Genomic DNA, 26,674 nt, shown 5'->3' with positions numbered 1-26,674 from the left:
AGTCCTAAATATACTACTATAACATCAAGAGGGAAGAGGAGGTTCTCAAGCTTTGCGGCACCATTGCTTAGCGGAGTCCAGCCAAGGTGGATGTTGAAGCTGCCTTTGCCCTCCACTCTCGCAAAATTGCCCCCACCCCCACCCCAGGATGCCAAGTAAGTGAATCTCCTGTATAAAGAAGATTGTGTTCTGGCTGGGGAGCACATATGGCAGGGAGTATATGCCCGATCATGTCAGCTTGTTTCTCCTCTAACCCCTTGCCCTCCCTTTGGCAATGAAACCTACATTCCTGCATCCCACCAGGTGCGTGCGTGTATAAGGAGGCAGGACTGGATTGTGAGCTCTACTGTATTTCTATACCCTCCCTCTTGAATTTCCTGTCCCCACTGATAAGGAGACGACCAAGGGCCTCCCTGGGGCTGGGGTGAGGCACTTGAGTGTCGAAGGAACCAAAACGAAGGTGCAGAGGAAAGGACCCTTTTTCATTTCCTGGTCGGTTGACAAGCCCACTGTGAACAGGGATGCTGCCTCTTTCTAGCTCTTGCTGCAGGTTTGACATCAAACTAATAAACCTTTTCCCACCCTTCCTGGAGAAATAATGATATGACCCAACCTTCAGGAAACGAGAGTTAGCTCTGGTCGCTTGCCCGAGGTTTATCACTTCAATTCACAGGCGCACGCATACACACACTCAGGTGTGTGTATGGAGGAGGGGGAAGGACCCCGCGCACCTCATCTGTGTCCGGTTCCTCGTGGCACCCCTCACAGGGACCTGGCCAGTGCTGCGCGCTCGGGAGCGAGGGCAGATCCCGTTGAGTGTGTCTAGGGAAGACTTTGCAGTTCTCCAAGGACGATGCTAACACGGACAGCTGAGTTACACGCAGCCCCTCCAACATCGCGCCCCCTCCCCGCAATCTCTTCCTCACGGTACCTACTCTCAACGGCAGTGGGTCGACATGGATGAGAAACACCTCTTTCCGCCTGCCCTTTAGAGCCCGAGGAGGCAGGCAGTGTAGACAGTAGAGGCTGCTTCCCCTCTGCCGCGGCAGACTAGAGATCCCGGGAATGGGGCAGCCTGGGGAAGGGTTTCAGCGAGCAGGGCCGAGAGACACTGAACCCTCGCCCCTAGCCCTCCACGCGCTCGGAGGAATGAAAACTGCAGAATACCCTGCCCGCGCCAGGAGCCCCCGCTCCCGATAAGCCCGGGAGCGCTTGGAGCGGGGAGCTAGGCAGCCGCCTGCAGCATCAGCATCAACTCCCTCCGACCACCTCCACGAACCGGCCAGCAGCGGTGCCAGAGCCCCAGGCTGGCCTTCCACTTCAGCCCAGGGTCCTCCGTCAGCCTACGGATAGCGCACAGGCTGAACGGAGGTCTGCCACTCGCAGGCGTGCTGCAGCCATCCCGGGCGCGGCAGCCCCTCTAACTGGAGGCACCGGGAACCGAACCCGCGTCTCCGAGCTCGACTGCGGACGAATCCTGGGGCCTCGCGCCTCGAGAAAGCAGACGCGGTGCAGCGCGGAGGGATACGCCTCGGCCGCACCTCCCCTCCCCGCGCCCCCGCCCCCGCCTCCCTCCCCGCCTGAGTCTGCTGCCGTCTCCACGGCCGATGCTGCTGCTGCTGCTGCTGCCGCTACTGCCGCCGCCGCCGCCGCCGCCTGGATATAGTGCGGCAAGGAGCGGAGCTTGCAGTCACTTTGCGAGGAGGAGCGCGCGGGCTGCGGGCGGCTGGGGCACCCGGGAGTGGCGGCGGCGCTAGCAGAGGCGGCCGTGGCAGCGGAAGGTTCTGTCTCCAGGCTGGACTTAATAACTTTGGAAGTGTCCACCGGTGTCACGTCCCGAACATGAGCCTCCTCCTCTCCTTCTACTTGCTCGGGTTGCTTGTCAGTAGCGGGCAAGGTAGGAGTGTGGTGCTTTATTGCATTTACTTTCCCTCCCCCTTCCACCCAACCGAGAGCGGCAGAGGGAGGCACCAGAAGATGGAAATGAAAGAACTAAAGTTATAGTTACTGTTGTTGCTATTATGTTCGCTCTTTCCTTTAGCTGCCGCTATCAATTGCATCTGTATTTTAAATAAGAGGAAATACAGAATTGGAGATGGGCATCCGTGAGCAGAAGATTGAGGCAAACTGCCTTTTTTTTTTTTTTTTCTTTTTCCTTTTTCCTCTGGGATCTTGGCTTTCTCTGGTTTCATTATCAAAAATGGGATGAGTATGTTGGTGTGTATTAACAGGTAAATATGTGGCTGCGGAAGGAAAGGGAGCGATGCTGTTTTACAGAAGCTGCAAAAACTGTCAGCATTCAACTCGTTTGGGAAATAGGTGTTGTGTGCAAGTAATGCAATTCCTAGACACCCCCTCCTTTCCCAAGACCCTAATTCCTGACTGGGAAGTGAACGATGATGGCTTATTTATGCTGAAAACTAAGAGAGGATAGAGGGGCTGTGAATCTTGTGTGTAAGGAAGCAAATGGATAAAACTAGGGATGTGTTGCAGTCATTCATTTTCACCCCCACCCCCCATTAATACCTCAGGGGTGAAATTTTTTTGTAATGTTATTAGATCTGTAAGGGTTTTTTTTTTAAAGCTTATGATGAACTGGTGGTAGATTTTATTTCTTAAGGAAAAAAACGAATAGCATACTAGAATAATTGAGAATTTGTGGGAGCTACCTCTGTTTGTCTATATAGAGGGAGATTTGAATTTTTGTTGTTTTTATTTTTTTTATTTTTTAAGGTAGTTCACATTCTCACAAAACATATTTATAATAAATGGAGGCATTTTCAACTAACCAGATAAGTTTGGATATTTAATTGGGGACACACACACACACAGAGAAATGTTAAACATGCATTGGTGAAGTCTTTGAAGGAGAATAAAATAGCGGTGATTTTGTAATGTGGGACAGTTGCAGAGAATGTTACATTATTTGCATAGCATTAAATTGTTTTTTGAGGAAATATAAATTATAAGACAAGTTGAAATATCTCCACTATATTCAATTCTAAGCATTTTTTAGCCTCTTCTGCGTAAGTCATATGGTCCAGCAGGGGGTAGTAGAACTCCATTTTTTAAGCCTGAAATGGTTATTTCTGCTTTGCCACAGTCACTGGTCCTTCTATCATTCTTCAGCAGGGCTTGACATTTTGGATATGAAACCTTCCTTTCTCTGCCCTTCTCCTTCCTAAAGCTATAATGTTAATGTCTGATGAAACACGATTGGATGCAGATTTTATGTTCACAATTCAAACACTGGATATTGCTCTAGTTTGTAAAGTGTCTTGGTAAGGTTCTTGCTGCTTATTTTCCCTTAATAATACAGAGTATGCAAAATTTCAGTCGTAGAAAAATTGCAGATAGGTCCATCTGAAGCTACTATTAGCTCAATCGGTTTATTCAGTCACTATTACAGGAAAAATCCACATATATTTATACCCTATAAATATGCTGCTTCAGTTTTTGGAGAGATGCTAATTATGTTTAACTGTTCATTTATAATGTAGACAGGGATTTCTGAATACTAAGAAGCAGTCCCTGTAAATTGCAGTTAAAATACCACTGCAATTAACCAAGTGTAGATAGTGTGGAACAAGATGGGAGCATAATAGAAAGCAAGTTTATACAGACTTATGATTACATTGTCACTGATTTGGAGAAGAACAATGTCTCAGTTGTAGAGTCTGTGAATTTACCATTGTAGATATTAAGTGTGTTGGAATGTGGGGGATACCTGGGAATGTTAAACAGTACACATAGACATATATAATGTGAATATGTATATGTAACATATCTGAAATTGCAATTCACATAATTTATGTTTCAGAATACAGGGCCAGTGTAAAGAAGAGTTCTAAGGCTGAAGCGTGACTGAAGGGGAGCCCATATTCACTGTAATAAAACAGGGAAGGTGGAGAGCATAGTTCTAAAGATCTCTCTATCTAGTACAATTTAAAAATGCATGACACTCACAGAGCCATAGATGCCCATCAGAAAGACCTAGCTTTTGTGAAATGGAACATGTAGTACTTTGTGCTGTGTGTCCTAATGAAGTCAGAGGTGCTTAGAAAGAGCAAGCCTGATCCAGGCATCCAATTCCTCTATGCTAGTGTTTTGTTCTCCAATTAAGGATGTAGCACCAAGTATCAGACATACCACTGAGAGCAGTTAAAAAAAAAAATGAATCTAGTATAACTCATAATTTTGTTTATTCTTTTATAAAGGGGGCCATGGGAAAGCCTCCAGTCAGTGATCCCTGGGCTTGCCTTAGAAATACTGAAATCCTAGCTTGCTGATTTATGTTTCCAACATTATACTTGCAGGGGATTTTATGAAGCATGATTGAAGCTATTGCTTTGGAAAGTGGTGTGCAGTTCGACTGGGGAAAGGCAACGATGATGTATTTCCTTTTAAGCAGTCAAAACGTTTTGAACGGCAGCAGTTGACTAGGAGAAAATGACAGAAATGAAAAACTGACTAACTTAAGTGGATGCCAATAATATAATTACTAATACGGCCTAATAGTTCTATTTCTAAATTTCAACACAATGTTATTGTCCTACTGTAGAGAGAGGCTTTTCTATTGTAGCAGAGATGCTTGTTTAAAGCTGCCTATTTCCTCTATAAGATGAATATCTAATGAAGTAAGTTTGGGCTTTAATTGTCAAGTCTGAATGTAATTGTCAATGGAAAGAAGATTCTGTAACTCTAACTTCTGCAATTATTTTTCCTTTGTATTCAAAACTTGGTCACATCCTCTGTCATTGTAAATCTCAAGTGATAACTTGAGTCTGTGGTTCACAGTGCATTTGCTGTTTGGATCTCTGTAAATTCAGATTCCCAAATTGTAGTACAAATGTGTTGCTTTCCTGAAGCCTTTCTAACTTCTAAAATAATTTTCTTCTTCTTCTAAAAAATTACCCAAGTATGGTTAATGTCTATTAGTTGATGTTCACATATATAACACAGAAACATTTTTGTACAAATATGTAAGGTGAAACAGAACTATTCATCTATCTTTCAATCCAGTTCAACCATACATCATCAAAACACTTACCTAAGCCAAAATCCTGGGGGGAAAGGAGTGAATTGCCCCGTTAATGACTTAACTTATAGGCATCTACTTATATTCACTCTTTATGGTGATGTCATTATTCGTTAGACAAGTGTACCTTTTAAAAATAAAGCACAAGTGTATGGGTATCTACTAGTGTCAGGTCTACAGGAAGGTCTTCATAAACCTGTCTTCCATGTAGGGTGTTATACATCCTTTTTCTAATCTCTCCTGGTGTAATTCTTTGAGGTCAGTATCTTTTTGCTAGGTGTCTATTGTGTTAACTCCATATTCATTAGTCTTTTGAGGAGATAGGCTATGTAAATTAGTATTATTATTGTCAGTGAATAACCCAGAGGGTTTCCTTCTCTGCTTTATGTCAAAGGAGTTAAGCAGAGCATTTGGTCACTTTGGCTCTAAGGCTGAATTGGAGCCCCGAGAGCAAGAAGGGAAGTTGGTGGGTTCCCGTTGCCCAATGAGTCTTTTCAGTGACACAAGGACTAATGTTCTCCCAGAAGTAATATCCTATTAGAAAGCAATTAATAGAACAAAAGAACCTCATTCAGTACAAGAACAAAGTCAAACTTCATATAATTTAGTAAATAAAATGGCTGTCTTTCACACATAGAACTAGTTCATAATGGGGCTAAGAAATGGTCTACCAGAGAGGAGGCTGGTAACCAAGCTGAAGAGTGGAATTTGTTTTTGTCTGTTTCCTTGTGAGGGAGCAGTGTGAAGGGAGACCGGGTTGTCAATCTGAAGGGCCCTGGAACTACCAGTCCTGCTGCTTTCTCTGGCTTTTGACATTTGGAAAATGATTTTAATTTATCTGTTTTCAGGGTCATCTCTCATAGCAGTGAACTTTCCAGAGCATGAAGAAGGTGCTTGATAAGTGGTAGAGCGAGTCTGAATTGCTTTTGTTATTTGGGTCCAAAATAAAATTAATCCTCTGGGTGTTGGTATATGCAAAGTTAATTTAATAATTTTAATATTCTTTTTGGAAAATGATTTTAATTTATCTGTTTTCAGGGTCATCTCTCATAGCAGTGAACTTTCCAGAGCATGAAGAAGGTGCTTGATAAGTGGTAGAGCGAGTCTGAATTGCTTTTGTTATTTGGGTCCAAAATAAAATTAATCCTCTGGGTGTTGGTATATGCAAAGTTAATTTAATAATTTTAATATTCTTGTGAAGGGAGTGTCTTTATTTTTCAAGTTTATTGACCTAGATTCTAAATTACTTGTGCTCTGTATACTATCCCAATTATATTGAAGATAAGCCTATTTAAAAGATTATAAATTAGTTTTAATTTTCCAAATTATCTGATATGAGAGCACTTTAAGATGCAAGTGGTACTTTTATGCTTTTATTAAATGTAATGTCCCTTAGCTTCATAGAGCCACGCTCTCTTTAATTGTTCAGCAAATAGAAGTGCTTTATATGGAATCTTTTAAAATATTTTAATGTTTAACTACAATTACAACTACAATAATAATTCAGATACCAAATAGCTATCAGTGTACTTTCTAGTTTCACCTATTAACTTATGCCACTAACAATAGTTAAGAGAGATGATTGAGACCTTTTAGAGTATTTATTAGCATAAAAATCAACAGATGAGAGTGTGAAGAATTTCAGGCCAATTGATCAAAAGTATCTTGGCTGCATCTTGTTATTAATGCAAGTAGGGAAAGGGAAAGAACATTAGATTTGAAATCAGAAGACCTAGATCAAGAAGAGTCCCTTGACTTTGGACAAGCGACTTAAACCATTATTTGCTCATTTGAAAATCTCATGTAATATATCTGCCTGGTTGATCTTGCTGTACTGCCATGATGAGCAATTGTGATTATAGATATGTGTAAACATCTTGCAAAATGTCAACACCACTCTGCCAGACATTGTTTATATATTTGGTGGAATATGTATACAGATGAATCTGCCTGTAGTTTAAAAACATCTCATTTATTCAATTTTTAAAAATCATTATAAGCTTCTCTGTGATTAGAAAAAAATAATGGGGTAGAGATAATCTAATTCATTGATGATGGTGGCTCATTCATTATTTACTCATTCATTCAACATTTATTACATGTCTGTGGTGTCTCAGACACCTTATTAGGCAGCATTCTTAGAAAGGGTTGTATTGGTTGTGTGATGAACTACTCTAGGGGGTGCCATTGATAGCCATGGTGATAGAATACATATTTGTTGTCACAATTTTCCAGCAGATGGCAGTAAAGGATATTGAAGAAGAGGCTTCTTTTGTATCTTACCTCCAGTCTCTGCGCCAACAACCAATGAGCACATGATTAGGATAATCAACTTACTAAAGGTCAAATAGAAAAGTAAAAAGTTAATAACTAGAGCTTTGGTCTCTAAACTCTTAATTCTGGTCCCTGAACACCAAACTTTTCTATAGATTAAAAAAATAATCTAACATTGCTTCAGCTCAAAGTAATGATGATACTTAATTCTGTATTACATTGTCAATCAATTAGCAAATACTTGTTTGGACCTTAAAATAAATACAATGCCGGCATTTTATAACCATGTAGACAACTTGTTCAAAGTGCTTTTAACCACCTTATAACTAATGATCATCAAGAATCCAAATGACTATTAACTTTATTTTATGAATGAAAACATTGAAGTACAGAGGAATTGTTAGATTTTTGTATGTCAGTTACAGGTAGTAATTGTCTGGAATTAGGATTAAATTTTCTCACTTCTAGTTCAATGCCTATGTTTTAATATATTTAATGTATTTGTTTGAAATGCGTGTGTGTGGGAATGGGTTATGCATAGAACTCAACATTGATAATTGAGAAGACAAAAAATATAAATTTATAAAGCCAAATAAGCATAGTGTACTAATAGCCAGGTTCTATTATAAGCACTTTACATGTATCAACTAGCTTAATATGTATAAGAGCCCTCAAATTATTAATAGCATGTAATTATTGCCCCTTTACACTTCAGGGCTATGAGGCATAGAAAATTGAAGCAATTGTCTCAGGTTGCACAGCAGGAAACAAAGATTTGAACTCAAGACATGTATAAAGTCTTGCTTTTAAACCAGGACACCACCTTGCCACTCACTGAATCAGACAAGGTTTCAGCATGGTGAGAGTAAATGGAGAAAATAATGTAAGGAGAAAGCAAACGAGTGACCAAGTTGCAGGAAAGCAAGGGGTGTTGAGAGAGTACTAAGAACCCAATTTAAGTTAAGAGTTTGGAAGGGTGAGTTGTTGGACTCAATTATGGAAATATTTGGTGGGACTGGGAGGCAGAAAGGCCTTGAGGCCAAGCTGAGTTTGAATTTTTGTGTAGATTTTTGGGATCCATTGTTTGTGCAGGAAAGTGACATGGTTAAAGTTTTGTTTTGGTTCTAAATCTACTGACCATGTGGAGGTGGATAAGAGAAAGAAAAAAACATATGTGGGCATCACTCATGTTTCTATAAAATAATTAACGGGTCTTAGTAACACATTTGATTTGGGACATTGTGGGGAAGGTGCTGCCCAAAGTTCTAAGCCTATTTGATGGAAGGAATGGTTCTATCTTGATAGAAATAGTGAAATAAAGAAAACCGCTATTTAGGGAGGGTCTCTTTTTTCTTTTTCTTTTTTTTTTTTTTTTCCTTTTCATTTATAATTTTCTCAATGACATGTTGAGTTTGAGGTATCCATGGAAAATCTAGATAGAAGTGTCAGTTTATCTGTCATTTCTTCAGAATTTTCCTCTTTTAGTATTTAACCTCTGTCTTTATCTCATTCTCCCATTCCTGACTGTACTCTAATATTATTTAGCATATGTCTTTGCATTTTGGGTAAAATCACAGAAGCATATAGGTAAAATTTGCCTTCATTATATATTCTTCACTCATTTTCTGTGCTTATCCACAGATTTTCTTTTTTCTTTTTTTTTTTTTTTCTTTTTATTCTGGGGCACTAAGAACAAAACAAACACGACAAAATATAAAAAAAAAAGCCCTCAAAAAACTAACTAAAACAAAAATACATCTGATGTTGACTATATAGAGTGGAAAATGTTCTAATAGTATCTGAGAGACCTACTATTTTTGAGGTCTTACTCTGTGTCTGGGAACTAAGCTGGGCATTTTCACTCATCTCATTTAATCCTGATAAAATCATAGGTGATAGATGATGTTTTGAGATTGAGAGTTTGATTTGACCAGAGCTATTAAGTGTGTTCTGTCGTTGACACCCTCATTTCTAGCCAGTGAACATCAAATACATTTAAGAAATAATTCAGTCTTCTCTGCTTCAGTGTGTGTTTCTCTGATGCATATTACCTCATGCATTATTGGTAAATAGGGGAATGAGGCAAGAATTGTGTTCATACCTATGTGATTTTCTTATGTTCCTTTTTTAAAGTCATCTAGAGCAAGCGTTCTCACAGTTACAGAGAAAGCTTTAGGAATCTATGAGGAACGAAATATATGAAAAATCAACTCAAGTGCCTTACTTTAGTGCAAGAATTAGGGTTTTTTTGTACCTCTAAGAACGATCTTGATTTCCACAATAATGTATCTGGCAATGTTGAGAGTGGAACTGAAGAAACTGGGAAGTCATTTTCTCCTGTATTAAAATCAATTGGTTATTTACTTGTTTGTTGTTTTTGTTTTTAAAAGCTATAGCCGGGGTCATGGTTTTCATCGTAAAGTGAATGCCCTTCAGGCCTTGCATCTTGAAAGACGACAGAGAAGCTCAACACAAATGCCAAGAAAGATTTAACTATGCTAGTATTTTATTTAAGATGTTTACATTTTTTTGTTAGTGCTTGCTTATATATACCAGGAGGTTTTGAATATTCTGACCTCTAATCTACTCTTCTCCCATAAACTATGATTAAAAAATTTATAATATATATATTTATTGATTTTAGAGAGAGATGAAGGGAGAGAAGGGGGGAGACAGAGAGAGACAGAGACAGACACACAGAGAGAAGCATCTATATGAGAGAGAAACATCGATTGGTTCTCGCCAAAGCACCCTGACCAGGATCGAACCCTTGGTCTTCTGGTATACAGGATGGTGCTCAAACCAACTGAGCCACCCAGCCAGTGCTAAATCATGATTTTTTTTACTGCATATTCTTTTTTTATGCATCAATATCACTCTTTGTAAAATAAACCAATGTAATATGGCTAAGACCTACTTTGTAGTGTTAGAAAGTAGGTTCCAATTTAAGAAAATTAGCACACTTACACTTTGTTCTCTGTATGTGAGGGTTTGTGGACAGTTTTTCTGTTATTGTAACTTGTTCATGCCCAACCAGTTTTCTAATTACAATGGTAGTAGTCTTACTGATTACTTTTATATTTATTCCCATATTTAATTTCTCTCTGAATATTATTACCATCAATCACAGATATTGAACATATTGCCTGAGCAGAGCAGTTGCATTTTTATAACATAGTGATAGCTTTGTGTCATCCATGAAGGAAATGCTAAGCATTGATCATGTAAAAATTAAAATACAGCACAAAATATATGCCATATACTTTTCCAAGTATTGGTCAATGATATTGAACTGTTTTTATTTATTTTATTTATTTACTTTGATCAAACACCTATAATTGTAGTCCTACAATTATCCTGAAGTGTAGCTGTTATTTCTGCTTTAGAAAAAAGGAAAATGAACCTCAAAGTGGTGAAATAGCTTTCCCAGGAAGAAAAACATTAAAATTGGTAGGACCAAGGCTTGGAATAAATATTTTATTCTAGAAGCATCACCTTTTCCTATTGTAATGTCTCTGCTTTAACCTAAATATGTTTTACTCATACCTGTGGAGCAATTCTCAAAAATAACTTTGTAGTACAATACACAATTTATGTCATTACACTCCTCAAAGTTACCTTCGGGCTGTGTTTACAGGCACATCCTCGTTTTAATTAGAGGTATACCTTTCATTGAGTCATTTGGGAGTTCCTGACTTAGGACTGTTAAGACTTTTGGCTTTTATTTATTTGCACAATCTTGCTGTCTCCACCCCATGCCTGGTGCTTTGCCCATCAGACTGTTTTGTGCCGTTTCTGGTATTCCCAGACTTGGACTTTGTGTCTACACAACCCATGGGGTTTACACCCTTCCTGCCTTTCTTTGCCTGGACAATTGTTATTATTTTTCTTTAAGACTCAGCTCAAGTATTTTATCACTGAAGACATCTTTCTTTTTCCAACTAATATACATTAATTGCCTACTACATGCCAGTCAATGTGCAAGGCACCAGAGGTCCAATGGAAGATGGTAATATACTGAATTCTGCATGTCAAATGTCACTGTATTGTGATCTTACGTGTGAACCCCACGAGAGCAAGAATGTCTTTCCATTTGGTAGAATGTACTTGATTAAGGTATTCACTGTAAATTCATATATGTATCCCAGAAACATAATAGATACTTAGCAAATATGTGCTGAATGAATATTTCAATATTAACCAGCAGGAGAAAAACAAAATGGCTGACTATTTAAAAGTATACTTACTCTCAACTTTGGATAAATATTTGGTTTGCTCTGTTGGTGTCAGTATTTATTTTAAACATTTGTTTATATCACTGCCATGCCTATGATAGGTGTTCAAAAATATATGAATATATATATATATATACATAAACTAATGAAATCACATTGATTATTTAATTGAGGAGGACTAGCAAAGATATCTCCCTTGCCTCATATACTGTAAAGCAAGTTATGTGGGGAATGAAATACTTTTAAAGCTTACTGTAAGATTTGTTGTTTTCCCCTGGCTGCTGTGGCTCAGTGGACTGAGCATAGGCCTACGAGCCAAGTGTCACTGGTTCGATTCCCAGTCAGGGCACTTGACTAGGTTGCACATCAGGTCTCCAGTTGGGGGCGCGAATGAGAGGCAACCATACAGTGATGTTTCTCTCCCTCTCTTTCTCCTTTCCCCTCTCTCTAAAATAAATAAATTAATTAAAAAATTTGTTGTTTTGAGGCCTTATCTGAAGCGTAGGTGATGGTTACATAGTTGAGGTTTCAGAATCTTCAATGTATAGCGATATATGAAGGAGATATATGTTGATGGAAGTAAAATTAAACAGATTAGATATTATCAGTAGTAAATGTCTGATAGGTCAATAGAGCAAGTATTTAAAGTCCTCAAAATCAAGATAATCCTGGGGTTAATTAAAAATTCATTATTCAATCAATGATTATTGGAAGCCAGTTCTAAACTGTATGAATAGAGAAACAAGTAAGAATTACTTTACCTCATTTTTCATAGATACTTAGATTTTTGTCTCTCTCTCTCTCTCTTAGTAAAATTCAGTTTAACCTCATAACCTTCTTGCCTGATAGCTATGTTTTGTCATGACTTGATGATGTTCTCTAGGTCTGACTTCAGTAATAAGAGCATTTAATTGGACAGAATACATTTTTAGGTAACCCAGAATATCTTCATCATTTATTTATTTGTCTGCCTACCATTATTCCACTAATGTTACCATTATTGAGAATGTCACTTTTAACTTGAAACACCATTTGCAATTAAAGATATTACCTGCCTCTGATTCATCCATTTTAACTTTCGTTTTTTTCCCCTCAGATTTCACATAATTTATAATCACTGTAATTGGTTATCTATGCAAGGCATTTTATTTCAAAGTCCCCTCACAATTCCCATGCTAATGCATTTTACCTCTGCCGAGATTGCATGTGGTCTGCAATTTAGAGACAAAACTCAGCGTAGGTTATTAAACGATATTATGCTATTCTCTGTGCTCTACTGAAAACTGTCACAGCCATATTTCGACATGAAATATTCAACTTTAGTATTGTCGTCCCATTAAAATAATAGCTAGTACAAAATTCTGAGCAATTATGCAACACCCTAAGTTGCTAATGTATTTCTCTTTCAAGTACCTGTTCCATTTCTACTGTAATGAAGTAGGTTATTAAGAAATACCTTGCTTTATACAATGTGCATTAATGCAGAGACTGTTTGGTGAATGGCGGCTTCTTTGAGTAGGTTGTGTTTGTTCTTGCCAGGGAAATCAAAGGATTAAACTCCTTGACTCTGGTGAAGGGGACCTATTTACTAGCTAACTCTCACTTGTCTCTTCCCGTTGGGCTGCCTCTCCCTCCGTACCTCATTTAGAAGTCTCAGATCTCAGGTGATGGAGTGTGATGGCGGAAGAGAAGTTGTTATAAGAAGTGGAATGTGTCTTTAACTAATTGTGACTCCAAACAGGGCTAATTGTGACTCCGAAGGACGAAGGACGTTTCACTGAGCAGAAAGGCCTGCAGGGAATTGAAACTGAGAAAGGAAAGTAAAACTAAGTCAAGATCTATCACTTTTTTGTTTCAAGGAGGCTAATTCATCAGCTAAAGGGAATGAGGACGTGGTGGTGGTGGTGGGGGGGGGTGTCAAAGTCTGTGGTGGGACTAAGTCTTACACAGTTATAGGCAAACAAGGGGAGAAGGAGACACTCGGTAAAACAGAATGATTACAGGCAGCCCTCATTGCCTCCAGTGAGCAGTGCATGTTCTAAGTATTTGGTGAATTAATTAAGTGAAGGGAGTGTCAGAGATAAACAAAACCAGATTCTAAAGTGGTAAAGGACAACTTTCAATCAGTAGGAAGCGACATTGGGGATTTTGTATATTATTATATTCAGTAGGGTAAGGAACTGAACTTCGATATGTGCAGAGGTGACTGGGCCTTTTAAAGGGAGTTTAGGGAGTTGGGTGGCGGGTGCGTGGGAGCTCAGTAGCATCAGAGAAGTGAAAAATGACAAAAAGCAGAAAGGGGCTGGGAGACGGGATCGTAAATTCAGGTGTTGACTGGAAGAAAGAGAAAAAAAATGTTGGGGGCCTTGAGTTTTCTCAGGCACTAAAAGGTGTTAGATTCATCCTAGGGATGTGCCCTGGAGCTGTTAAAATTATGTCAGTGTTTTGTTCAGATCTTTGTAGGGTGAGGTTGAGGCCTTCCTGAGAAGAGGGCTCAGGGGTGTCTGGCTGGAGTTTGGTGAAGGAGAGAATCTTTGATGAAAATGTCAGTCACCCTGCAGGGTCTTTTCATACAGCTTACCTCATTTTTTTATTTAAAACATACATAGACATTCTGAACTATTACTGTATATGACAGATGTGGAATCTGAAATTCATGAAGGTTAAGCAGCATCTAATAAGTAAGGATTTGAAATGCAAATTTGGTTAATATTTGATTCCAAAACTTATTTCGCTGACTAAAACATGGCTCCTTTGAAGCAGCAAGGAATTGCTGAAGGAAGAAAGAAAGCATTAGGAGCAGTAGCCTTTTCAGGTTTTAATGTTCTTTCTGGCCACTTTTTTTGAATGGCTCAACTTTAGGTGAGTGACTACCAATTAGTAAAATAATAAATCTTTAGTGATTTAAAAGATTAATGAGCATGGAAAACTATCAGGGTTCAGAGTGGTTTCAGAGTGGGGCAGTTTGATTATTCAGGTTAGTATAATTCATTAACGACCATATGATATTAATATTTAAATGTTAGCTATATTTTAAATGGCTTCTCTCATATGGAATACTATAATTATTAATAATTCAGTAAGTCATCAGTTTGTGGTTCATTTTATGAATACTTTCATAATGAAATTACACTTGTATAGGATGCCTTTAGGGGCAAATAAGAGAAAAAAAATTGAAAATGGCCTAAAAATAAAAATCTATTATATCACAAAAGAAGCAGACTGGAGACAGGTTTGGATCTCATGTTTGTTCTCAGTTTTGGCTGTTATTTTTTCTTGACTTTCTGGAAGAAACATGGCTGCAACAGGGTCATGTATCACAATGTTATGCTATAAAATCAAAAATTAGGAAAGAGAAATACATATTTATTTTACTGGCCTAATTTAAAAAAATAAAGAAAAAATATTTTCCTCTGTGTCAGCCAGCAGACTTCCCTCAATTTTCATTGGCTAGAATTGTTTGATACGAACTCCCCTAAACCAATCACTGGTGAGGATGACAGTGCCAAACTGTCCCCTACTGATGAACTTTTTTCTGTTGGGGAGGTGGAGATCAGCCTCTCTTGAGGCATATGATTGGCCAATCAAATTCAGTGCTCATTTAGTAAGGAAGAATGAGGGAGCAGAATACGGGTATGGTACGTGGTTCAATGTGGCTACTTTTTGTTGAAAGGGCCATTTTTGACAAAAAAAAAAATGTAAACAATATCAAAAGTCAATATTTATGGAGCACTTAGAGTATACCATATTGATGTACTTTGTATGGGATCTATTTTCATCCTCAATCTTTCTTATGAGCTTGATTCTGTTTTGTAGAAGGAGATACAAAGAGATTTTGAAGTGTCTAAATAAATTGTCACATTCACAAAGCTGCTCAGTGGCAGAGGTGGGATCGGCACCCAGGCTGGCAGGCCACAGAGTCATCTTTCCCTGCCAAGTCACCATGAAAGGAAACACGGTGCATAGTTTTGCTATTGTTATATTTAAGAATGGCCAATCTCCTAAGAAATACTTGATCTTATTTAATATCTATATTTATACACCCTTTGTTGTCGTTCTTAAAAATATAAATAACAAGTTAAGAGATGGAGAGAGAAAACAGTTCCCTTGAGGCCACATACCTATGAAGTGCCCAGAGTGGTATGTATTTGAATAAAGGCTTATTTTGAATTATAAGGCCTGTGTGCCTCCCACTGTACAGTATTTGGGGACTGTAGTGAATGTATGCCAGGAATAGAGAAAAGATTTGGAGTAAAACAAATTGTGTAAACCTAATGAGCCCTTCAGAAGCTTATAATGCAAAAGCAGCTAAGTTTTTAAAGGAAATATTGTATATTTAATTGTTTTTATTTATTTTTATTCCAAACTAGACAGGATGATAATTTTCCCAAGTTTAAGGAGGCCAAGAAAAATACGTATTTGATTTCTGGAAGGGTTGGATGAAAAATAGAAATGGAGACCAGAGTCTTCTTTAGGGAGAGAAGTTGAAATGAAAAATGAGCATTATTGATTTGAAATTGACTGCTGAGACAGGTTAAATATTGAAAAGTGCAGACATGCTAATCAGGGTCCTAATCTAACGCCTGACTAGACAAAGATGTGAATGACTCCACTTCCTGGCTTCTCAATGGTTTCCTCCTGAGACTCCACAGTGAATTAAAAGGCAGGATAGAGACCGAGGTCCCTAGCTCATAAAACTTTGTGCTTCGTCTGTAATTACTGTTTCTTAGATAGCCATTTCATCTGCTTCTGTTTTTGTTTTTTTATGCCGGGTACTCTCACACATATTGTGCTTTTTTTGAATGGCCAAATATATAAGCATATATATTTATTTGTGTAGAATTGTGTGTATGTATGTAATACGTATATAAAAACTTTGGAAAGCCATTCCATCATTCCATGATGTGTCAAAATGTTTGCTGTATTTGCTTCATTAGTGCTGAAATTCATTAATGTTTTAAATGACTTGTTCTTTGCTGCTTTTTTCTCTAAGAAGAAAGTGTACTCTATGACATAATATTAGACTTATTATTCATACTTCGAATAACTGGAGACTAATTAGCCAGTGTTTAATTTCTCAAGACTACAAAACACTATGTTGTCTCTTTGTCATCCAAAACGAACAGCTAAGCAGCTCTGCCACCTTCCTTTTTAAAACACACTTCCAGTGCACAAACACTCATAATTTATGATGTTTTCCATCAAAACACATTCCCTGGATATAGATAAAATTGGCATTGGGATCATGGTTGCTTTGCATCCAGCTCAGAGGCTGTGATTGAAATGCATGCACAGGCTTGAATTCTTCATTTTCATCTCCCCAATTTGTAACTGAAGCGATGAAGGCTGCTAAGTTTCTAACAGTGTTTGTTATACTCTTGTACGTTGCACTGCACAACTGACTTATAACATTTCTTATTTAAAAGCTGCTGAACAAATTGTTTAACATATTTTGATACCACTATAAAGACTGGGTCATCAAATTGTAGACACTAATTCTCTTGCATCTCAGTGGTCGATTGCCATGTCCTTTTTGAGATTACTAGGTAGATAATGTGCTTCTGTTCCTGATGATAGAGAACACATTTGTTTGTGTAAAGAGCTTTTGTGAGACATGTTGATCATGTTTTTCATATAAAACATTTCTATATATGCAGGTATTTATGACAACTGAGTTCACTTATTTACACAAAGTAATAATGTTCAAATTGGGTAGTTTCTGTTAACTTGATCATTGACTGGTTTATGATTTTCTGGAAATAAAACTAATTTGGATGGAGCTTTCCTTTTCCTATAAATGGTATTGAGTGGTCCAGTTTTTAAAGGTTTCTTTGATTCTTTTTCTTAGTCCTTATGGTTTGGTGATGCCAGTCAAAATTGTTTCTGAAGTGCTCAGAATTCACATCACATGGCTGCTTGTTGAAGCCCTCTTGGCTGAGTGGTTGCATACTAAATGGGGTCCTGCCAGCCCATGGCAGAGCCAGGCATTGAGGCCAATGGCTGCTCAGTGCTGGGCAGAAACTCTTTCTTGTGCACGAGTTTGTGGTGGTTCCCTGTGAATAAATTCGGATTCTGCAGCCCAAATAATATCTTTAGCAAATAATTCAATATCTGTTTTATTCCTGACATTATTTCACACACCCAGTGAAACCTAGATCTCTACTGACAAGCTAAATATCTAAATATCTTCACATTCCCTCAGTGTCAAAGCAGATTTTTTTGTATTTTATTTTTGTTTGTGGACATGCAAACATGTTGAGCCTACAAAATAATCTTCTGTGACAGCGCAGACTCTGAAATCTGGCAGACTTGAATTCAAATCACTTGCTCTCCTGAACAAGTGATTCACTCTCTCTTTCTTCATTTTCTTATCTGTCGTCGTCGTCGGCAGCCGTCCGTCTCGAGAGACGATGGTGTAGCTTCTTAAGAGTCTATCTGCACCGCCAAGAATGGTTGTGCAGTCCGACTCGGGAGTGACACGGTATCTGTCTCCTCCCGTGTTGAATCGACATCTTGCGATGACGCTGGAGTGTCCTCTCCAGTGAAGCTGAAGCTACAGAGCCTGGGCAGGGTGATATGGAGGGTCTGCTGTTGCCCATGCAGCAGACCCCCCCTCTCTTCGCAGCTGAAGGATCCAAGGGAAAGACGGAGTCAATACAGCTTGGCTTCAGGTGCGCCGCAGGAGTTGCCAGTGTTGACTACAACGTCAAACCGCCTTAGGGACTCCGGCTCCGGATTTTCTGTCGGGGTTTACTCCCTTAGCCTTTCCCCTGAAGAGGTATGCCGCAAGGCAGCGGAGGTTTTTTGGAGTCAGAGTTTTCCTTCTCTGATGTGCCCTGACTGGAAGATCGAACCAGCGACACTTAGCTCGCAGGCCGACGCTCAATCCACTGAGCCAAACCAGCCAGGGGTTAATAATAATAATAATAATAATAATAATAATAATAATAATAATAATAAAAATGGGGATAATAATAGTACTACTTACATAGTAAATGTTCAAGTAATGTAAGCCGTCGTCTTTAATATGACTGTAAGGCCAAGTTATAATTACCCAATTTTTGATCATTTGTTCACAAGCTTTTTTGAAAGGCTTCTTCAAAGAGAATTTGGCTTTATGAAAAAGAGTGCTCTGGTAAGACGTCAGAATGCTCATTTTGAGGGAGTTATTAGTTTTGGAAAGCTGTGCCTGCACCACTGATTGCATTCTGTTTAGTTTTCCCACACCTTGCCAAGGGCAGATGGCAGCTGGTACGTTTGGCATTTTGGGCCTTAATGGTATCCAGACTCCCTGCTCCTCTGAATCAGGTGTTTACTATCATGGTGCAGGACTTCCCAGAGAGGCAGAATGAGGAATTAAGGGTAATTACTCAGTTTATTACTTGACCAATTTAGAAGTGTTTAACTCCTGAATTCGGTGCATAGTTCAGTCTCCCTTTCATGGACTTCTCTTTGTTTTTTTTTTCCTCCACTTTTCTTCTTCCTCAGCTCAAAATAGACATCAGTCTTCTGCTTCCTGTAAACATAATAATAACTATATACCGAATTTTCTCTCCTTGTGGGTGTTTTCATTTTTTTTCTGACATATCTACACATTGAGCCTTTATCACCTTGTAGCTATCTCAACCTTCTGCCTGTGACTTCCCGCCCGTGAGCTAAGCCCACTAGCTTTGACAGGCACTGCAAGAGAGGGCAACCAAGAAGTCGTTATAGGCTTTGATGCCCAAATAGCACTTTTAAGTGGAGCATGGTAGAAGGAATACCCTTGAATGCTAAAGTTTTAGCATTGAAATCCAGGCACTTGGAAAAAGGGGGTGTTTTCATAAGAAGTGTTTTTAAAAAAATCAATAACTAATGACTCAAAGTGTGTATAATAAAGGATCCATAGAAAATAAGAATATACCCACTGTAAGTACAGATTACCGTTCACTGAAAAAGGGAAGAATGCAACTGGGAAGGATAAAAACAGAAGATTGTCAGGTGTTTCTTAGCTGGTTACTTTTTCCTTCCTTGTGTTGTAATTCTGGGCAGGAGACAATTGGCCAGCCTGCCTTACCACCCCTAACACCATAATCTCTACTGAAACCACCATGGACAGATCTTAGAGCAGGGCGGGTACTGTCTGTCTCTTAGCTGTAAGCACAGGAGCACCAGAATGACTGGTTATATAAAAGAGCGCAGATAAGGAAGTCTAGTTGGCCACAGAGGACCCAAGTTGGGCTCTTCCCCCAAGCCTTTACTGACTCTACTGCATGTGGAAAGATTTAGACAGTGCTCTTATGATTCCTTTATTATGATGCAGGTGGAGGAGACCTGCCTTGGCGTGTATGTGTATGTGTTGAAAATGACTAAAGCTTCAACTAGGAAATCCAGTAGTACAGGTAATGGGGGTAACATCACCAGCCAGGTCATGAGGGAGAAATTGGTAAACCTTTGAAAATAACCAAAGCCAGTGGGAGCTGAGGTGGAGCCTTACTCAGTAGTGCATGAACCACTGTGCATTGATCACTCTGTGGAAATAGACCACACAGAATGCCAGTGTTGGAGGAGCTCATCAGAGGACGTGACCACAAGTGGACCTGCGAGCTGGACCCGGGAAATTAGAAGCTCCTCACCTTCTCCCTTGTCTTTAGAACATGTGCTCTGCCCACCATTCCTACAGGGGAGCTGTTTTCAAGGATGAAGCCTTGAGAGAGTAAGGTGTTCTTGAGATGGTCTAGATGGCGTAAGCGACTGAACACAGTGAAGGCCTCTGTATAAACATCTAAGATTCTGGCAGGTGCGTGCAGAAATCTAATCTTCTTTTGACTACTGAAGGCAAGCCTTGAACTTGAGTGCCTTTGCTTGTTAAACCTGCCACCTATCAGTCTGGAGTGGGCTGCCTCTTCCTTCCATCTCTCTTCGTCCTTCATGTGTAGGATTTTGGCTTCTATTTCATTTACTCATTTCTGTTTGTCAAATCTTTGCTTTGTGAAGCCATTGAACCCATGGGTCATAAAAGGAGTTATAAGTCCTGGATAGCATCAGTAATAATACACTTATTCCCAAAGCAATAATACAAAGAATATATGATATTTCCATTTGTGACAAAATATGGTATCAACCTTGAATGCAATTTGATTATATGAGTGTGCAGCAAGTGCTGAGAATTTGACTGATATAATAAATGAAAATGAGTCTCTGACTCAGGAAGAACTAGAGAATCAACCTGTTTTGTTCTGCCACCTACATTATCAGTGCCTAGATTATACCATCTCTCTCTCTCTCCGCTTAGAATCTTGCGTTTGCTCATGCATTTGTCCCCTGGAGCAAAGAAATGGTTGGGTTTGGGGTTTTTCAAGAATACCTGTAAAAAACAGAAAAACTCGAAATACTTATTTATAAGAGAAGGGCTTGCAAATTATTTTCATCAACATTCTTATTTTATAAATGAAAATTAAAAAATTCTTTAAAGGGATAAAGGCCTTGTTCAGTAATTCACCCCTAGCAAGAAGCATGACTTGGGGCTTGGTCTAAATCAACTTTTCAAATTAAGTAGGAAAGTCTTAAAACACTTTATTTTAGGGAATAAAATAGTTTTAGGCCAACATTTCACATGCATTTATTTTAAATGTGCCAGTTTGTTGTTTGCATTATTATGTACAAATATCCACTAGGTATTTTATTCCAAGGGAAAGGGATTTAACCATCAAAACACTGTCAAGGAACTTTGAATCACCTTTGGAGAAGCCACATAAGCAGACAGGTTCAATAAAATATTCTAATTATAACCAAAATCTCATATGTCAAAATAACTTTTAAACATGAAATAGTACTAATGTGTCATTTCATCATATTATTTTACTAGTGTGTTTTCAGTTTTATAATTATGTAGAATATGTGAATGTAGGTTAACTTCAAGCTTGCTTTGTCTCAAAAGAAGAACTATGACTAAAAATACATTTTCTAGTTTATAGTGGGTTCCCATTATAGACATTAAAATGGCCATATTGTTTGAGCCCTTTACACCTCCTTCAAAAAAAGGTGCAAGCCTTCCACTCCCAATCATCTTGTTATTGAAAAATAATATTAAAATTGTAATTCAGCTCAAAAATTGATGTTGTGTGGAACATATTTTCTTATCAGGTTCTTTAATGAGGCCTGGCCAGCTCTTTTGAGCGAAAACCAAACACAGTGATTCAGACTTCCCATGCAGACCTTCAGTCTAAATGATTTTGAGTCATATTTGAGGTCACTTTGTTTTTGTCATTGTGCTTAATCTTCCCAGCATCTCATTGTTATTGCCAGCAAACTTTGGTGTGCAGCCTGCATGTAATCAGGGACAGACAAATGCAGCAGGGTCTACCTTAACTGAATTAAAATGAGACACTGCAATGCAATACGCAGACTTATGCACGATAAACGTCTTAAACTTGTACACAAAATGCCTAAATAGCCTTCTATATATTGTGGTACAGAGCATATGCATGACATTATCTATGATATACTAGTACTGCTATGTAAAAAAGCAGGTTTTCTACTGATTGTACTTAATATTCTCTTGGTGTAAAGGGAAACAAAACGAATATCTCTGTGTGGGAGGGTGTTTACTGTTATTATACATTTTTTCAAAATTATAGAATATACTATAAAAGATATATAATCCATGTTGTTCCTAAGAATGGGTATTTAAAATTCCTTTTAGTATTAAAATTCATTATGGGAGAAATTAATTTCTGAGGCTATTGGAATAATAACATAGCTCTTCATTGACTCTTTTGACATGTAACTAAAATATAGTTTGTATAAAGGTTATTCCATAACCCATAACACCACACTCTTCAATTTTAAGGACATAAATTTTCTATTATTAAAGGTATGTTTTTACACAAATATTTACAACGTCTGTCTGTATTTTGACTACATACATTGCCCCAATCTTCACTTGCTATATGTTTCAGATGTAATCTGTGACAAGCGGTCAAGGTATACTTGGACTTAATCACAAGCATTTAAAGCGTGTCAGAGAACAATAGGTTCTTTCTGATGTAAAATTCTTAGTTGTCATGTTGCTAGTGTGCTGTTTGTGACTAGACTGCGAAGTAGTTTTAATCCATACATCCTTTTTTCTGTGCTGGGATGCCTGCCAAATCTACGTCTGTGATTAACTTTTGAGGTTGTCAAGTTGAAACAAATGTAGGGAACTTAGAACAGTGGATTTGCATTTAATGCATATTTAACAATAGTGCTAGCTTTCAGAATTAGAAAATAAATAATTATCTTCAAAGAGTAAGACTTTGCTTGGCATTACATTTGCTGTTTTAAATTGCCATATCATGTAGTTTATATCTTTAATATATTTCTTGTAAAATATACAAAATTTAAAAAAGTATCTTAGAATCATATTACATGATTGTTTATGATATTTTAGTGTCAGAAACTCCCTGCTTGTTAGCTGGAGGTGACAGTCAGCAATGCTCAGGAGTAAGCGTTACCCGATTTGCTTAATTCTTTGGATGATTGGTTAATATTCTAGCCAGATGTGATGGGGTGGGGGAAACCTTGGCTTGACAACAGAATTCCTGGGATCAAATCAAGCATTGACAATTTCTCTGGGCTTCCATATCTTCGTCTATTGTACATAAGTGTGCTATATTGTGGTTACATGTTTCAGGGCATTCAACTTATTAAGGCTGAATAGGAATGGAAAGTATGAAAACTCACACTTAACAAACCAGTTTTGTACCAGGTTGTGTTAGACACTCTGAATGAATGTTGTAGCAAATCTATGAGAAATGTTCATTTTGTATATAGATTACCAGTTAGGAAACTAAGTCTCCGAGAAGATAATCCCTTGTACAAGGTTGTTCAATTGATAAGTGAAGAATCTGGAATTCAAAACTATAATAGTTTACTTTCTTTTCTTTGTTAAATTTATTGTGGTGACATTGGTTAATAAAATTATGTAGATTTCAAGTGAACAATTCTATGATACATCATCTGTATATTATATAGTATGTCCACCATCCAAAGTCAAAATTGACTCCTTTCAAAATTTTTGTTTACATGGCTGTACGCAGCCAGGACTTTATTTACCTATGGATACAGCTTCTATTCCCGGTTCTTAACCCCTCCATGATGATGGAGGGGAGGGGATGCTTTTGAATATTTGGAAAAGATCCATGAAAATATAACTGTAATTTTTGAACATATTATTTCAGACACTGGGCTAAGCGTTAGATATATGTTATTTCACTTGAGGCTAAACACAACCTTAGAAAGTTAAACACTATTATTACTAAACCATTTTTACAGATAGGAAGGCAATGCTTAGAAACTTTAAGTGACTTTTCTAAATATCTAGACAAGGTTGCTCAACTTCGAGGGGCATGTCTCTTACCACTACTATATTTATTTCTTATTGCTGCTTTAACAAATCACCACAAAATTAGTGACTTAAACAATACAGATTTATTTTTCACTGTTAAGGAGGCCTCAAGTCTCACTGGGCTAAAATCAAGATGCCAGCACAACTATGTTCTTGAGGCTCTAACTGAGAATGTGTTCTTTCCTTTTCCAGCTCCAATTCCTTGGCTCATGGCCCCTTCCTCATTTTCAAAGCTATAAGTATAGAATCTTCAAATCTCCTCTCTCTCTCTCTCTCTCTCTCTCTCTCTCTCTCTCTCTCTCTCTCTCTCTCTCTCTCTCTCTCTTTCTCTTTCTCTCTCTCTCCCTTTCTCTGACTTTCTCTCTTCTAAAGGTACTTCACATCTGTCTTTCTTTTCTAAAGGTAATTCACATTTCTCTCTCTCTCTTCTAAAGGTAATTCACATTTCTCTCTCTCTTCTAAAGGTAATTCACATCTCCATCTGAATTACCTGCCTCCTTTTTTTTCTTTGTAAGGACTCTTAACATTATAAAGAATCCACATAAATATTCAGAATAATCTTCCCATCTCAAGGTTCTTAATTATTTCTGCAGAGTACCTTTGTTGTATAAAGCAACATTCACAGGCTGTGGGGATTAGGATGAGGATATCTTCAGGGTTTGTCATTCTGCTTCCTACCACAAGTGTACTCTACTGACTCTTGATAATACATTTTCTTCTAGAGTGAATGGTGTTGAGGGAGATCAATGGTAAATGTATTAATCCCATCTATGAAGACTTCAAAAGCAATGATTTAGTATTACTTGATTAGTCAGGTAAATGGTGACACATTTAATCTCAGCTAACATTGTTTATAGCTTAAATAATGGAGAAATGTGAAATATAGTGGGCTTTAAAAGCTAAATAAATTGTACAACGAAAAACTTATCACAATAATTTTAACTGATAAATATTAACACATTTATGAATTTAACAATCTAAGAAGATAATAAAGATTAAAGTGAATAAAGTATTTTATCTTCAATGTTGCATTTTCTGTTGCATGAAAAATCATCCATATTAAGAAATATATTAAATGCCTGGTACTTTATACTTTGCAAAAAGTATAAACCTGTGTTCCCATTTTATTTCACATTTATCTTGGAGATCATAGAACTGAGGCTTTAAAACTTGCTTTATAAACGTATTACCTTTCTTGAAACCTGGTAGCTGACATGTATCATTAGTTTTACTGTTTATTTTTTATGCCATTTTTAATTTTGAATTTGCTTTTTTCTATCGAGTTGTTTTATAACGTGCTATAATAATTTTTAGATACCAGACAGAGTATCAATCCTCATAAAGAACATGTCATCCATGATGCATGGAGAGTTTTAGTAAATTCCCCAGTACAAGAAATTGGTAACACAGCTTGACCTGCTACCCTGTTCACTAAACTCCCACTATAAAGTGATTGTCTCTGGGTCTGCCACCTTCCAGGTGTACATGCAATCCTTTTTTAAAATCCTTTGAGAATGATTCTTAGACAGAACTTAATGAAGCCCTTAGTCTTCTGACTCTACTGCCTGTGCAGATTCATTGTGTCCTACAGTAATTGGCAATAAATAGTCTGTTGGTGTGATCTCGATCATCTTGATTTTGGTTGAGGAAATCTACATCACTATAAAACCCTTCAAATGAGGTCTTCTTCAATATGCAGGTTGGCAGTGATGGCTGTTAGGATTGGCAAGGACACTAGAGCCATATTAATGTTTGAAATAAGTGTTTGCTAGGTTAACTGAACACTTTTACCTTAATATTTATTAACATTTATTAAATATTATCTCCCCCTCCCTACCCCCTCGTCTCTATCCCTCTTCCTGTCTCTCTCTCTCTCTCACACACACAATTATATTATTTTTATTTGAAAAAAATACAAGTAGAATGTTGTTAATATGATCTTTCTATGGTTCAAGTAGATTTTGTGTTTTTGCAGTCCTCATATGGAGATCTGAACACAGAGAATGCTTCTTAGGAGAGAAACTAATATTTAAGAAAGCATGACCTGACCAATTTCAATATTGATTAGATATTTTTAAATGAAGCAAAGATTGTCGCTCACTGTCTTTGATGTGATACCAATGTGATAGTGAACATACTAACTTAAGAAAAAATATCTAGCTGGTTTTGGCCCTTTTAAATTACCGGTAATTTATTTTTTAAAATCGGTTTCATTCTGAAACTCCAGAGATAATTTTCCTTACACAGTGATTTCCACATAATGGCAGCATGCTATATAGCCAGTGATTGTTGAAATAGAAATAAAGCTATAGCAGTTAAAATATTTTTGTTACTTAGTAAGGAGATTAAGTTATAAGGTGTGTTTACTTAAATATAATAAGTAAAATAGCTATTTAAAAATTCTTAAGTTTTCTGTAAAATTTCCTTTGTCAGTTCCTGTAGACTAATAAGTCTATATGGTTCATTCTCCAGAAAACCAATGGCTTTAGTCTGTGAATTGTGGGGTGGTTATGCATTAACATCAGAAAATGTTATTGTAATTACCAGAAACATCAGCAAAATAATAGCAAAGTAACCCTAATATCTATATTACCTCAGTTTGAAAAGAACAATATGTGTTGACTATAGCAAATCAAAGTAAGTTTCTCAGCGTTTCACATCTACACTCTTTATTTTGCCTTAATTCTAAAATATGGACTCACTCTTAGTGTTTTTTAAAGGGGATATAATTATAGTGCATTTGAAGCTGTAAGAAAATGT

At 37.7% G+C, this 26,674-nt stretch overlaps 1 protein-coding gene across 1 annotated transcript in view; it reads left to right on the top strand.

The window, feature by feature from the left end:
• The first annotated feature begins 1,642 nt into the window (after positions 1-1,642).
• The window catches only part of NCAM2 (neural cell adhesion molecule 2), a 421,403-nt gene continuing 396,371 nt past the window's right edge, over positions 1,643-26,674 (top strand). Inside the window, exon 1 of the mRNA XM_090270318.1 lies at positions 1,643-1,897. Coding sequence (XP_090126444.1) covers positions 1,843-1,897 — 55 coding nt within the window. The 5' untranslated portion in view covers positions 1,643-1,842. The remainder of the gene's footprint in view (positions 1,898-26,674) is intronic.

Source organism: Furipterus horrens, unplaced genomic scaffold (genome assembly GCF_987537825.1).
Source record: "Furipterus horrens unplaced genomic scaffold, mFurHor1.1.pri manual_scaffold_1, whole genome shotgun sequence".
NCBI classification, from domain to species: Eukaryota; Metazoa; Chordata; class Mammalia; order Chiroptera; family Furipteridae; genus Furipterus; species Furipterus horrens.
This window is presented reverse-complemented; position numbering and strand designations above follow the sequence as displayed.